Genomic DNA, 13363 nt, shown 5'->3' on the forward strand with positions numbered 1-13363 from the left:
CATAGGAAAGAAAAATTACACACACACACATATATATATAGATGTATATGTATATGTAGAGTTCCTTCCCAAACCGAGATATATCCACAATTCGTTCTTGAGAATCAGTACTGTTATTTTCTTACTTCTACAGCTAGCAATGGTGTCGACTTCTATTCTTTCTTCATCTGTTCTCTCTTTTCACCCATATCCGGGTAGCTCCAAACATAGCCTCCATGATCCAAAGAGAGCATCGAGGACTAGAATTTTCGCTTCAAGAAAAGAAGCCCATGACCAAAACTACAGCAGCCGAAGGGTGGACGAAAACATGATTGTTCTTCGGAAGCGAATCCACGAGATGAAGATGGTGGAGAAGAACTACGAGCCACCGTCGGATTGGATGGATTGGGAGAAGCGAATTTACACCAGCTACGATTCGTTTATATGTGAAGTGATGGGTTTCTTGCAATCCCAGATGATGAATAGCAGGCCAAGCTTGACTTTGGGAATGTTGGTTCTAATCATTTTCAGTGTGCCAACTTCGGCAGCTGTGGTTTTCTTTCATCTGATGGAGATTATTAACAAGGGGATCTTGGCTGGGATTCACCACATTTAGTAATTAATTAGCTAGTGTTGGAGTTGCATACATCAGAATTTATATATTCTGTATGCATGTTAATTTAAATGTATGATCGATATCAGACAACGCAGCATATATATATATATGCATCATTGATTTGGTTAATTTTTTTTTCTTTTTACCCTTTTGGACTTCTTCTAAATGATGAATATTTGATCTTTTAATTACTATATACATGATGTGGCCAACTGTTTGTTGAGTTATTTAACCAATAAATAAATCATTGCTTGTAGTACGTACAACTACTTCCGATCGATCGAGTTGATGGCCGATCGATGGCATATGATTGAGGTTTTTGTTTCTTCCTGAATATATAGCTTTATCATGATTGAGTAGGCTAGCGAGTGAGCAATTAAAATGAGTTTTGAAATAGCTTAAAGCAATGCTTGCATAATGATTGGATGAACTGGGGAATTAATGCATGCTGATCAAAGCAAATTATGACAAATTAAAGAAGTGAGTGTAGAGTTTTTATGATCTCTCTCTCTCTCTCTCTCTCTCTCTCTCTCTCTCTCTCTCTCTCTCTCTATATATATATATATAGTGGTTATCTCACACAGCCATTCACCTTCTACATCCCTATATAATGGATTACAGTATGGTGTAAAATCTGTACTGTTCTAAGATGTATCATCTCCTTTATGCACCACAAAACATTATGAAGTCTGTCTGGCCTGTGTATTAATATATATATATATATATGATGTCCTGTGCGCAAAACTTGTGAACAGCTAGCCTGCCCGGCGTTGTGCAAATCAACGGAAGTACTCTGTACTCATGATTAATGAAGTTGGAAGGTAATTCAAAACAAACGAGTATTACGATGTCCAGGCGGAGACTCTTAGTGGACATTAGGATCGATATTTCTTCCATTAAATATTGAAGAAAATCGAAATAGACTCTGAAAACTTGATGCAGTGCGGAAACAGCTAGCTGATCCATGCATGCACAATTCGTGATTAAAATAAAAATAAAAGGCAATGGGGAGCCAAAAACCCAAAAACAAAAAGGAAAGGAATTCAGAAAATAGAGTCTGATGGTCTTTCACCAGTAAACTCATGTGCGAGGCCCAACAAGTAGAAGCAACTCTTGCAGCTAGCAACATATATACCTGACCTAGTCAAAGCTTCACAGCTATGCGACACATATATCACGCCTTTCTTCATAAACAGCTTCACCTCCTTGCATTGCTGTACGTACGTAGACCAATACTTCTGAGATCCAAACAAAAATTAAAAAAAAAAAAAAAAAACGTAAAACAGCTGCATCTCCTTTCATTGCTGTAACCTGTAGACCATTACATGATTATGATCTGAGATCAGACAAAAAAAAAATCGTTAGAACTATGTTCACCTCAACTCCATATCAAAACATCTTTATGTATCTTTTAGTTTTGAGTTATTCATGATTAACATCCTATAAATGAATGTTGATGCATGTTCAATTTTCTCGTATATATGAGTTTCGTTTTCCTTCGAAAATGCAAACATGATTCTGATAATCACACATAGCATAATACAAAAGAGTAATTGAAAGATCGCTGTAATTAGTTTTATTCCACGTTACTAATCTATAATGGAAAGAATACCAAAAATATCTAGACGGAACACAGATTAAATAAAAATAAAGGATCTAACCCAACCTAAAAACTCAAAGCTACTGTTTCAAATGCAAGCTACTTATTGTGATGAATTATACACTTAATCTACAACTACAAGGGTGAAGGTTATGAAACTAAAGGGAGCTCCCTTCAGTCCAAGACGTGACAGCTTCAAGTGAACACAGCTCCTGCATCGTTGAATCAAAAACACACCTTCCTTGTACATTTTGATGAGTTCTTGAACCAACGAGTCAGCAGCTGAGTGTCAGCCCCTCGAACTGCCTCGGACTGGACTGAAGAGAGCTCCTTCTCCCATAACCTGAAACTAACTCTTCTCTTATTTTCTTTACCAATGCAAGCAGAAGCTTGACCAAGCTTGCTGCTAATATGACTGCACAAACAGGGGAAGAATATTAGCTGCTGCGAAGATAATTAGACTAGAAGGATCAAGAGGAAAAATGAAGGGGGTTATTAAGAATGCGGAGGAGGCAAGGGGCCTATATATGGGAAGAATGTGAACGCCGACATGCAAATCTATAGGCAGCCTGAGATGGAGATATGTCTGTGGCATCATGTAAATCATATGTTGTTTGAATATACGAACTATCTGCTCGTGTCTTTCAACTTAAAGGTGACAACTCTACATTTTTCGTACTCTGCTAATATCTTATCATACAGCTGGATGGCTCGTACATCTGATATTTAGAGCGCATATATATACATATCATATATATATATATATATATATATATATTATATGGCTGCAACCCATACCTTAGCATACCCTTGTGGGTGCCATAGGCCCATGCTCAATTGTATCACGTTTTCCCTAGTGGAGTGGTAGTGGGTTCTGTACTTACGATAATGATTATTGGATTTTAATTAATTTGTTAGATTTTTCTCCCTTTGTCATCCTTTTCTCCTTAAGGACCGTGACTCAAACAACCCTAGACTTGAGCACAATGTTCATCATCTGAAGAAGACATGAACTAGGGTCTACTAGGTTCAGGCTAAAAAGGAAAAGCTCAGGTAATGCCATAACAGGTTCTGCAACTTCTTTTAACTGATTCGATATAAGTAAAGTCATGGGGGGAGAGAGAGAGAGAGAGGTGTTCCCTGGCCTTCACTCGTATGATGACAATCCATCGCAATTTTTTCTTTTTCATTTTTAAGTAATAGCATAACATCCCAATATTAGACAACTGATCAATACTTATTGGCAATGTGTTAATAGCCTTTGCCTCACGTTTTCAATAATATGCAAGATGTTATTTAATCAACTCATGATGAGTAGAATGCTAAAGCTAATTAGATTAATGGAGCAATCAATATTACTATTATATTTCAATATATACAATAATAATATTAATTATTGCAAGTACGGCTTTAATTTAATTTCACAATACCGGCCCTCGATGAATAGAAATAACATATAAAATAAATATTTTCAACAACAACTTTGTACGAGGTTAAATATATATATATATATATATATATATATATAACCTGGATAGAAAAATAATGAAATCTCAATTATATATATATATATATATAATGATATACATATAACCCTTTTCACAATCTTTTACACAATTATATTTTAAATTGAGGCATTTTTATAAAATAACTTTAAAAAATAACATCATTTTACAAAAAAAAATTTAATTTAAAATACAATTGTAAAAAGAGTTGTACATATATCTTTACTCTATGTACAACTCTTTATATATAGAGAAATAAATGATATTTACATTTTTGGAGTATGTAAGTTTTGCACCCTTCCTTTAAAAAAAATGGATAAATTTGAAATCTATAAAAAAAATTACTTTTTAATAACAAATTTCACTTTTTTTAAAAGAATATTCGAAACTTACACATTCTAAAATTTTATCTAATGAATAATATATATATATATATATATATAATTCTATTTGAAAAGTCTTTACAACATGTACAATTCACGTGAAAAATTTTGATTTAAAAAATAATTTTAAAATTTAAATTTTACAAATTAAATTATTACATATGTATATGATGTATAGTGTAAATATTTTTAAATTCTACTACTCATATATATATTACAACCATGAAGATCATACGAGTACTGCAGCGCAAAATGCTCGTACAGAGACTTGCGGATCGATCAACTGATCAATACCTTGAGATTCGCATTTACTGGTCACCACTGTCGGTCCTTCACTCTTGATAATATTCCTGGATCGATCCTTGAATTTTCCATTTGAATAAGAATCTCTCGTGTACTCCACCACATGCATGCCCTCCATGCAGTACTACTATGACTTTTGTGAGTTTATATACTTCTAAAATGAATTTATATATTCATTCATCGATTCTTATGAGGAAGTAATAAATTTATGGAGCAAAGGTTATTCTTTAATTGGTCTCCTCAACAATATTTCCAATCAAATATTGTAAGTGTGCCTTCATTAGCATTTGAAAAGACTCAAATGATCTTTCAAGAAGTTATAATACGCGTTTGAATAGGCTTAATTATAAGAAAAAATTATTTGCATGTAAAAAATCTTAGACTGAGTCCTTTAGGTCAAGTTGGAATTCAGAAGGCATCATTCCAGTAGGCATCAATCAAGCACACTTTATTAAAGAAAAATCTACTCGTCATTTATTTTCTCATCATTCTCTCATTATCTCATGATGTGATATTAAATAATAGGTTTACAAGTAAAATATAATAAATAGTCTTCAATCATCTAATACCACATCATGAGATGATGTGAAAATTAATAATGCTACGCATTACTCGTTGTAATTAAATTAGTCGGGAGGATACACTTTTTGCCCTACTAACATAGCATGATTTTATATGCAAGAAAAACTTAGAAAAAAATAAGTATTACAAATTAAATATTACCACTGTGTAAATGATATGTTTTCCATACCATCTTGTATGTAAAATAACTATATAACATATTGTAGAATAGTTCCATTCTACATGAGTTTCTTATAATTTAAAGAACATATCGAATGAAGAATCAATATGTTGTACTTTTTGAATTACGAAGAATGCATACTTTTCAAAGTTCATGAATTGCTTTATAAAGTTCATTTTCTAAAACCCAAAACTCAGTTATTTGTTATATACAAAGGTTCCAAACCTTAACCAACTCAATAAATTAACATTGGACGTCAGCAATATCTTAAGCTTCCAAGTCATTTATTGCCTTAAAATGTTTGAGATTTGAACCGAAAAATAAAACTAATGATTTTTAATTAAATATAGTGACAACTAATTGTGTAAATAATAGAGGTACCATATTTTTTTCTGTGGTGATTCCAAAAATGGTAAAGTGAGATTATATTTACAGTATTAAAATCACGTGCAAGTTTCGTATATTTAAAAAAAAAAAAAAAAGATAAATTTGAAATTCACATAAAAAAATAAGTTTTTTAATAATATATATATTTTTAGGAAAAAAAGAATTTACAATCCTTAATATACATCTATCATAACTATATTGTAAAGTAAATTATCATTATTTTTATCGGGTGCATGCGCTGGCTATCCAACTTTCTCCATCCAATACATATCTTATCAACCAGTACTATATAATATATATCACATTTTCACTTTTAATTTCAATTTCGATGCAGGCCAGCTCATGCATGACGATCGACAAAAGACATGTACTCGATCGATGACATCTACCTGCTATATATTGTTCCCAGGGTAATGAATCTAATGATACCCTTATACACTCTACAACTAACATTACTTATATTCCCAACCCCAACTAAAAGCAGCTGCTGTCCCACTTCATACCCCAGGGGCATGCATTTCCCCATAATTTCCAGCCTGGCTTCTGCATGCTTGCTTACCCATGATTGGATTTCGATCCCAACCAAGCCAGTTCCATCACAAAAACTACAGTCATTTACAATCCCAAGCCCTGGTAGCTCCTGGTAGCCATGCAGTGCATGATTGACAGACAGCCGCTATCAAAATGGTTATTGGTTTGATTTTCATCCCAACGAAACCAAGCTAGTTTCTTTGCAACCATAGATAAATTAGAAAGGACAACATCGTTCAAAGTTCTGGGCGAAGACATTTCTACTTTTGGCAGATTAATCAGAAGCTCGTTCTTTAGAGGTATTGATGTGTTGGATGACTTGTTATGTCTGGCAGTCTTACTCACAGTCTAGTACCGTGTTGGACTCATCACAGAACTAAGAATTCGGGAATCTCTAACCAAAAGTACCCATGTCTTGTCATTTCACTTAGTTTGCATAATCGTTCACGATTCTCTTTTAGAACAGTGACAGCAGTCATTATAATATATATATATGGGAGGGAATATTTTAACTAAATACCGTGTGAATGTTCATGCATTATATTCATTAAATATTCGTAGCTATGATTATGTTTTTTCTATAATCCTCAAACTCATGAGATATTAATATTATGTAAAATAATATAACAAGTTGGGCGTTTCAGAGGTAGCATGGCCGGTATTGCTGAAATTTGATCCTATGTTAGTTCGTATTTTCCTTTCCATTTCATAAGATGTTCCAGAATTCTGATTGCTTTGTTTTAGAGGTAGTTGATAACTGTCTTGTATGCGTTGAAAGTTATCTTCGTGTGAAGAGTCAGTATGTGGTGGAATTGCTCTCTTGATTTTTAAATTTTCTGCGTCTTTAATTGGTGAGTCATTCTTTATGGCCTATCAACAAGTTAAACCACTTAAAGCTTTTGAAAAATTCTAAATATAAGCCTATACAGAGCATATCATCTATTTTTTTTATTTTTTATTTTTTTCTTTTACCAAATATTTAGTATATGAATAATAAATAAAAAAATTTGAATTAGTTTAAAAAGAATAAATCCAAAAATTTTTTTAAAAAATTAAAAAAATTAAAAAAAATAAGATTTGTAGTGTATAAAATTTATGAGTAGCAAAGCTCAAAGCTTTTTCTAAGAGTATCCGCGCTTGCCCACCTAATTCCCTAAATTTTAGTAAAAGTAATTTAACTTTTTGATAAAGATTTATCTCCATCCAGTTTTCTATTTTAAGAAAAGGTTTTGGAGTACGAACAGAGTTACTATTCATCTCTAAATTATTTTTATAATATTTTATTTTAACAAATATAATAAATTATTTTTTTAATTATCTACACTTTTTCTCATGCTCATATTTATTATAGCTTTAAGTAATAATTTTAAAAATATTATCATACTCGCAAAGAAATAGTTTAAATTTTTGTTTAAAACATTCACTAAAGAGTAATAGTTCAAAACATAAGAAAAAATATAAAATAGTGAGTACTTAAGTTTGTAAATGGAAGTGAGAGAAAAAAAATAATAAAAATAATAGAGAAATATTATTTTAATAGAATAGAGAAATGATAGAGAATGAAATATACGAGATTTTTGAAATATGAATAAAATTTAAGAAAAAAATTTAGGAAATGTGGATTTTAGCCAAATTTTAGGAAATTTTATAGATAATCAAATGTGAATGCTCTAAGCTCAAATACCAAATTTCTACTTAAGAGTCTTTTTTTTTTTTTTTTTTATTTATTTATTTATTTATTTATTTATTTTTTTATGGAAAGGTACTTATGAGTTAAGAGTGTGATGTAAATGACAATTCTTTATCCAAGCTATATGGAGAATTAGAGTAACTCTTAATTAATGTAAAATAGACCTTATTGTTAGGAGAAAATGTTATAAATTATGCAAAAACAAAACAAAAAATGTAAATATATTCCTCTATAAGGACATCAATGAAAAAATCCAACTTAATAAATCAACAATTCTATAAAATCTCAATAATAATGTCGATCTCTCAAAATACCTAATCAATAGAGCAAGACAAATATATATACTGGTTAAGACCGTCCAATAATTATAGTACCATTTAGTACTCAATCCACCGTACTAAAATAATCCCGCACATGCTTCCTATTTTTGACTCTAAGTTGAATCATCAAGATCATCTAAAAATATAACGAAGATAATTAGGTGAATTATTAACAATTTAGTAATTTCTTACTTTCTCAGATAATCAGCTTTTTGGATTCGACCTGCATATACATCCAATGTTGTTAATGTGCGTAGAGGATGTTATATACATTGTTCACGTTTGGTTTGGATGTATGAATCAAAGTGAAAAGATGGGTTTGGATAGATGAATCAAAGTGATCAAAAGATGGCGGAAGACGTGCCAACCAAATTAAAATTTGTAGGAAAGTGCTAGATTTATAAATAAATTTTATAATAACAAGTTTGCTTGAAACTGATAACATGAACTTAAAGTAAAAAGATTTTTATAATCTAACTTATGTCATATTAATTTATAATTTTCATTTTTTAAAAGAGAAGTTGAGATGAGATGGAATAAGGATGATTATCTCTCATACTCCAAAATCAAGTTTCTTTTCCACATCTCAAATTCAAAAGCAATATTTTGTATAGGAGAATTAATTGAAAACAAAATTCTCAAGTCTAAGAAAACCAACATAATTAATTGTGTTAAAAGTTGTTTCATCTTCAAACTTCATTACCATTTTCTTTTTCAAAATTTTTTTATTTTTTCAATAAAAATAGTTACATTTTCCACTAGATCATCTTCATCAGAATAGGTATGGTTGAAAGGTATAGAGCTCCACTCTATGAAAGAATGTTCATGGTCATCGTGTTGTTTCTCCCGAACATTGTACTCTCGAAATAAAGCACGATTGTAATACGATATTTCAAATCTGGAGTCAGAATCATGATCATACATCTTACCCTCTAGATTTTGCTCCTCTAGATGTTGGGTTAATTTTGCTATCTGCTTCTGCAAATCTACAACCATCACGTCTTGTAAGTTATGATCACAGTGACATGCTTCTTTAGTAAGAATCCGCCCACTCCGACCATGATCTATACCACCAGCCGTGAAAACTGATGATAAATCACCTCATAAAAACTTTAAAGGCTCCGTTTGGATAATTAGCTGAATGAGTTTTTTATAAATAGTAACGAGTTGAGATAATGAAGTGAGTTTTGTGGAATCTACCTAAAATGAGTTTAGATGTATTTATAAGAAGTTGAAAAAGATTATAAGTCTCATATGGTAAAGAGGTGTTGAGTTGAAAAAAGTTATAGATTCCATGTGTAAAGAGGTTTTGAGTTGAGTGATGTTTAGTGATTTGGAAGTTGTGTGTTTGGATGTTGAAATAGGTTTAAAATAGAATCTAATTGAGATGAGCTGAGCTCATTCAAGAATCCAAACAAAGCCTAAATCTCTGATGCCAACTGATGTTGGACAGAATAAGGATAATTATCCTAACAACTAATTAATCAACAAAGACTAGTGACTGAGATTGAGAAAAGATGCAAAACACTGAAACAGAGAAAAAAAACTCTAAAATATATTCACTAATGATAAAATTCAAAATTAATAAATGAAGCCCACAAGCTTGGCTAAATAGTTGCAAAACTCAAAATTATGAAAATTTTTACAAACAGGAAAAATCCATATTATTGCATAAAAATTAACTATGTAAGTAAAAAAGAATCTTGCAAAAAATTTGTGCAAAATTGAAATCACAATCACTTTTAAAACATAAAACGAAATATTTCCTAAGAAGACAAAAGTGAACATAAATTGAAGATTTGGGAAAAAAAAAAAAAGTGATATTGCCCTAATCCAAGGACGATTAAGCTTTTTTTGTCATATTTGTGCAAATTCACCTTCTTAAAATAGTTAAGTGCAATCAACGTAAAATCTAGATATGAATATCCCGTATCAACTTGGGTGTGTATTATAAGTGTTACAGCTACAAATAAATTTCATAACAGTAAATTTACAAGTCGATTTATTATTATAAATTTTATTTGTAACCAAAGTATTTCCTTTTATAAAACAAGCATTTCCGTAGTTTGTATGACTAACTTACCAAGCCAGAGAGAATATAATTACGAGAAGTATAGAAGAATGCAGGGTCTATAATTATAGGCGCCCCCCCCCCCCCCCCCCCCTTCTTCCTTCTCCCAAGTCAATTATAGAACCCCCCCAGTCTACAATGGTCTCAGATTTGGGCCCTTGGCGCTGCTTCTTGCTGGAAAGCCTCTGGGCTGGGCAAAATACTTGTCATAGGCCCTACTAATTAAGATCTTACAAACCTCAGACCCCAGCCCACACTTATGACCAACAAACCCAAATATTTTTGCAGTTTGCTTTTTTTTTTTTTTGTTTTTTTTTGTTTTTTTATAAGATTTGAAAATGTGTAGATATGTCCTAAGAAAAAACCTTATCTAGGTAGAGGTTGCTACATTTTTTTAGGCATATTAACACGGATAATTCTTCAAACCACAGTCAAGAATTTTAAAGTTTATTGTTTATCTTTTACCGGTTATTACTTCTTATCATTTAACATCTGGTTCTCTTAAAGGACAAAAAAAAAAAAAAAAAGGAACATTTAGCATTTTACTATTTATTATGGAAGAATTCTATTCTATTCATCACATTATCGTTTTATTTTTATCTTATTATTTAAAATATAAAATATTTATTATTATTGAATGATTTATTATTAAATAATTATTTATTATTTAATAATAATAAATATATTATATTATTTCTAATAAGATAAAATTAAAATAATAATATAATGTATAACATTATTCAAAATTTATTAAATTGAATATTATGATTTACTAACCATCTTAACATAAATCCGTATTTTGAAAGACCACATGATTTTTTTTTTAAGGAAAAAAAAGCCAAATTCGTTTATTTGATGTGAGGCCCACACTGATACCTTCCGAGTTTTTTAAAAAAAAAAAAAACCGTTTACGGATATTCGGGATTTTTCTCGTTTTAACGTGGCAATTAAGGAGTTTCCTCGATCCAACCTCGCGAATCTACTCTATGCAATTCAAATCCTCGGCCACAAAAAAAAAAAAAACACCTTTTACGGATATTCGGGATTTTTCTCGTTTTAACGTGGCAATTAAGGAGTCGGCTTTCCTCGATCCAACCTCGCGAATCTACTCTCTGCAATTCAAATCCTCGGCCACAATCCTCAGATCTCTCGAGTTTTATTTCTTTTATGATTTGTAAGACCTCTGTCTCTCTCTTTCTCTTGTTTAGTTTATGCAAAGTTAGTAATTTTCTAATGTTATTGTTGAATGCATGAAAGTTGAAACCCCCATTATTGTCGTGGATTTTCTCTGTGGAAGTGGAAAATCTGCGAGACCCTTTTTCTTTTATTTCTTATGGGGTGGAGAGACCCATTTTTCATTTACTTTTCGCTAATTGGATTTCTTTGATTTGGGGTAGCTTGTGATAAACTTGTCAATGGTAATTTTATTGATTTGTTCGCCATTCACGATAATTTCTAAAATTAAAGTTTGTATTTTGATCAACGAAATTGTGGTTTGTGATAATCTGTGAGATCCATGTCGTAAGGTGGCACTCCAAAATTTATTGTTGGCTTTATAGGAACCTGAGCTTCTACTGGATTCATTCGATTTTTCGTGAATTTGTTGATTGATCTATTGCAGAAAGATTCGTTGGTTTTGGTACAAACGGAAAAATGTCGCGTTACTTGGCTGCGTTATATCAAAACAATATGAAGTCTAGTGGCGAAGATTTGCTAAGTGCAATAATCCCTTTAATGAAGCTCCTTTCCCTTACGGTTATCGGTCTGGTTCTTGCGCACCCAAGAACCCAAATAATCCCAAGAGCGACGTTTAAGCTGCTCAGCAAGCTTGTTTTTGCTCTGTTCTTGCCCTGCCTAATTTTTACTGAACTTGGTGAAAGCATCACGCTTGAGAACTTTGCTCATTGGTGGTTTATTCCGGTAAATGTGTTGGTCAGTACGGGTATTGGCTGTATACTTGGGTACTTGGTCGTGATTATTTGCCGCCCACCTCCTCAGTTCAAAAGATTCACCATTATCATGACTGCGTTTGGTAATACAGGCAATCTCCCTCTTGCCATTGTTGGATCTGTTTGTCATACTGCGGATAACCCATTTGGACCACATTGTCATTCGAGAGGGGTGGCTTATGTCTCTTTTTCTTCCTGGGTTTCTGTGATTTTGGTTTATACCCTTGTGTATCACATGATGGAGCCTCCACTGGAGTACTATGAGATAGTTGAAGAAGGGATTGAGATTGAGGAAGAACTAGCAGTTAATGATGTCAGTAGACCTCTCCTTGTAGAAGCTGAATGGCCAGGCATTGAAGATAAAGAAACTGAGCATTCCAAGACACCCTTTATTGCTAGAATTTTCCAAAGCATATCAAATGTTTCTCAAACCTCTTTTCCTGACATTGAGGTTTCGGGAGAAGGTGGTGCGAACAGCCCCAGGTCCATTAGATGTTTAGCTGCGCCTAAAGTTTTCAGGAGGATGAGAATTGTGGCCGAACAGACTCCAATACGGCACATACTTCAACCCCCAATGATTGCTTCTTTGTTAGCCATCATCATTGGTACAGTGCCTCAGTTAAAGGCTTTTTTCTTTGGATATGATGCTCCACTATCTTTTCTCACAGACAGTTTAGAGATTTTAGGTGGTGCAATGGTACCATCTGTGTTGCTTATTCTTGGGGGTATGCTTGCTGAGGGGCCAATTGATTCTAATCTTGGCCTTCGAACTACAGTTGGTATAAGCATAGCAAGGCTCTTAGTGCTTCCTGTGCTTGGAATTGGTATAGTAGCCTTGTCTGATAAGATGAATCTTCTGGTCGACGACGATGCAATGTACAGATTTGTTCTTTTGTTGCAGTACACAACACCAAGTGCCATTTTATTGGGAGCAATTGCCAGCTTGAGGGGATATGCAGTTGGTGAGGCTTCGGCACTTCTTTTCTGGCAGCATATATTTGCCCTTCTCTCTCTTTCCTTGTATATTGTTATCTACTTCAAAATAATCCCATATGTTTGAGGTAAGGATAATATTTTCTCGCCTTAGAGGCCATTCAATTAGTAGTTAGCGTAAATGCAATCAATATAATATTTTATATTGTAATAAAAAATTACAATATGTTGCCAGATTTACTTGTTTATTTGCTCTGTCTGCTCTATTGAGTAGTAGTTGTGGAGGTGAATGATGATTCTCCCCATTCAGTGATGATTGGTTTATGAAAGCTGATTTTGCAAAATGATTAATTA

General features: G+C 32.5%; 2 protein-coding genes across 2 annotated transcripts; both read left to right on the forward strand.

Moving 5' to 3' along the window:
* LOC122313024 lies at nucleotides 1-912 on the forward strand. Its single transcript, XM_043127719.1, has one exon. It carries the CDS (start codon nucleotides 140-142, stop codon nucleotides 593-595), a length of 456 nt encoding a protein of 151 aa, XP_042983653.1. The 5' UTR covers nucleotides 1-139; the 3' UTR covers nucleotides 596-912.
* Nucleotides 913-11091: 10179 nt separating this feature from the next.
* On the forward strand, nucleotides 11092-13363 carry LOC122313965 (protein PIN-LIKES 2-like). Its single transcript, XM_043129311.1, has 2 exons — nucleotides 11092-11301; nucleotides 11749-13363. The coding sequence occupies exon 2, from the start codon at nucleotides 11781-11783 to the stop codon at nucleotides 13134-13136; it is 1356 nt and encodes a 451-aa protein (XP_042985245.1). The 5' UTR covers nucleotides 11092-11301; nucleotides 11749-11780; the 3' UTR covers nucleotides 13137-13363.

Source organism: Carya illinoinensis, chromosome 6 (genome assembly GCF_018687715.1).
Source record: "Carya illinoinensis cultivar Pawnee chromosome 6, C.illinoinensisPawnee_v1, whole genome shotgun sequence".
Lineage (NCBI taxonomy): Eukaryota > Viridiplantae > Streptophyta > Magnoliopsida > Fagales > Juglandaceae > Carya > Carya illinoinensis.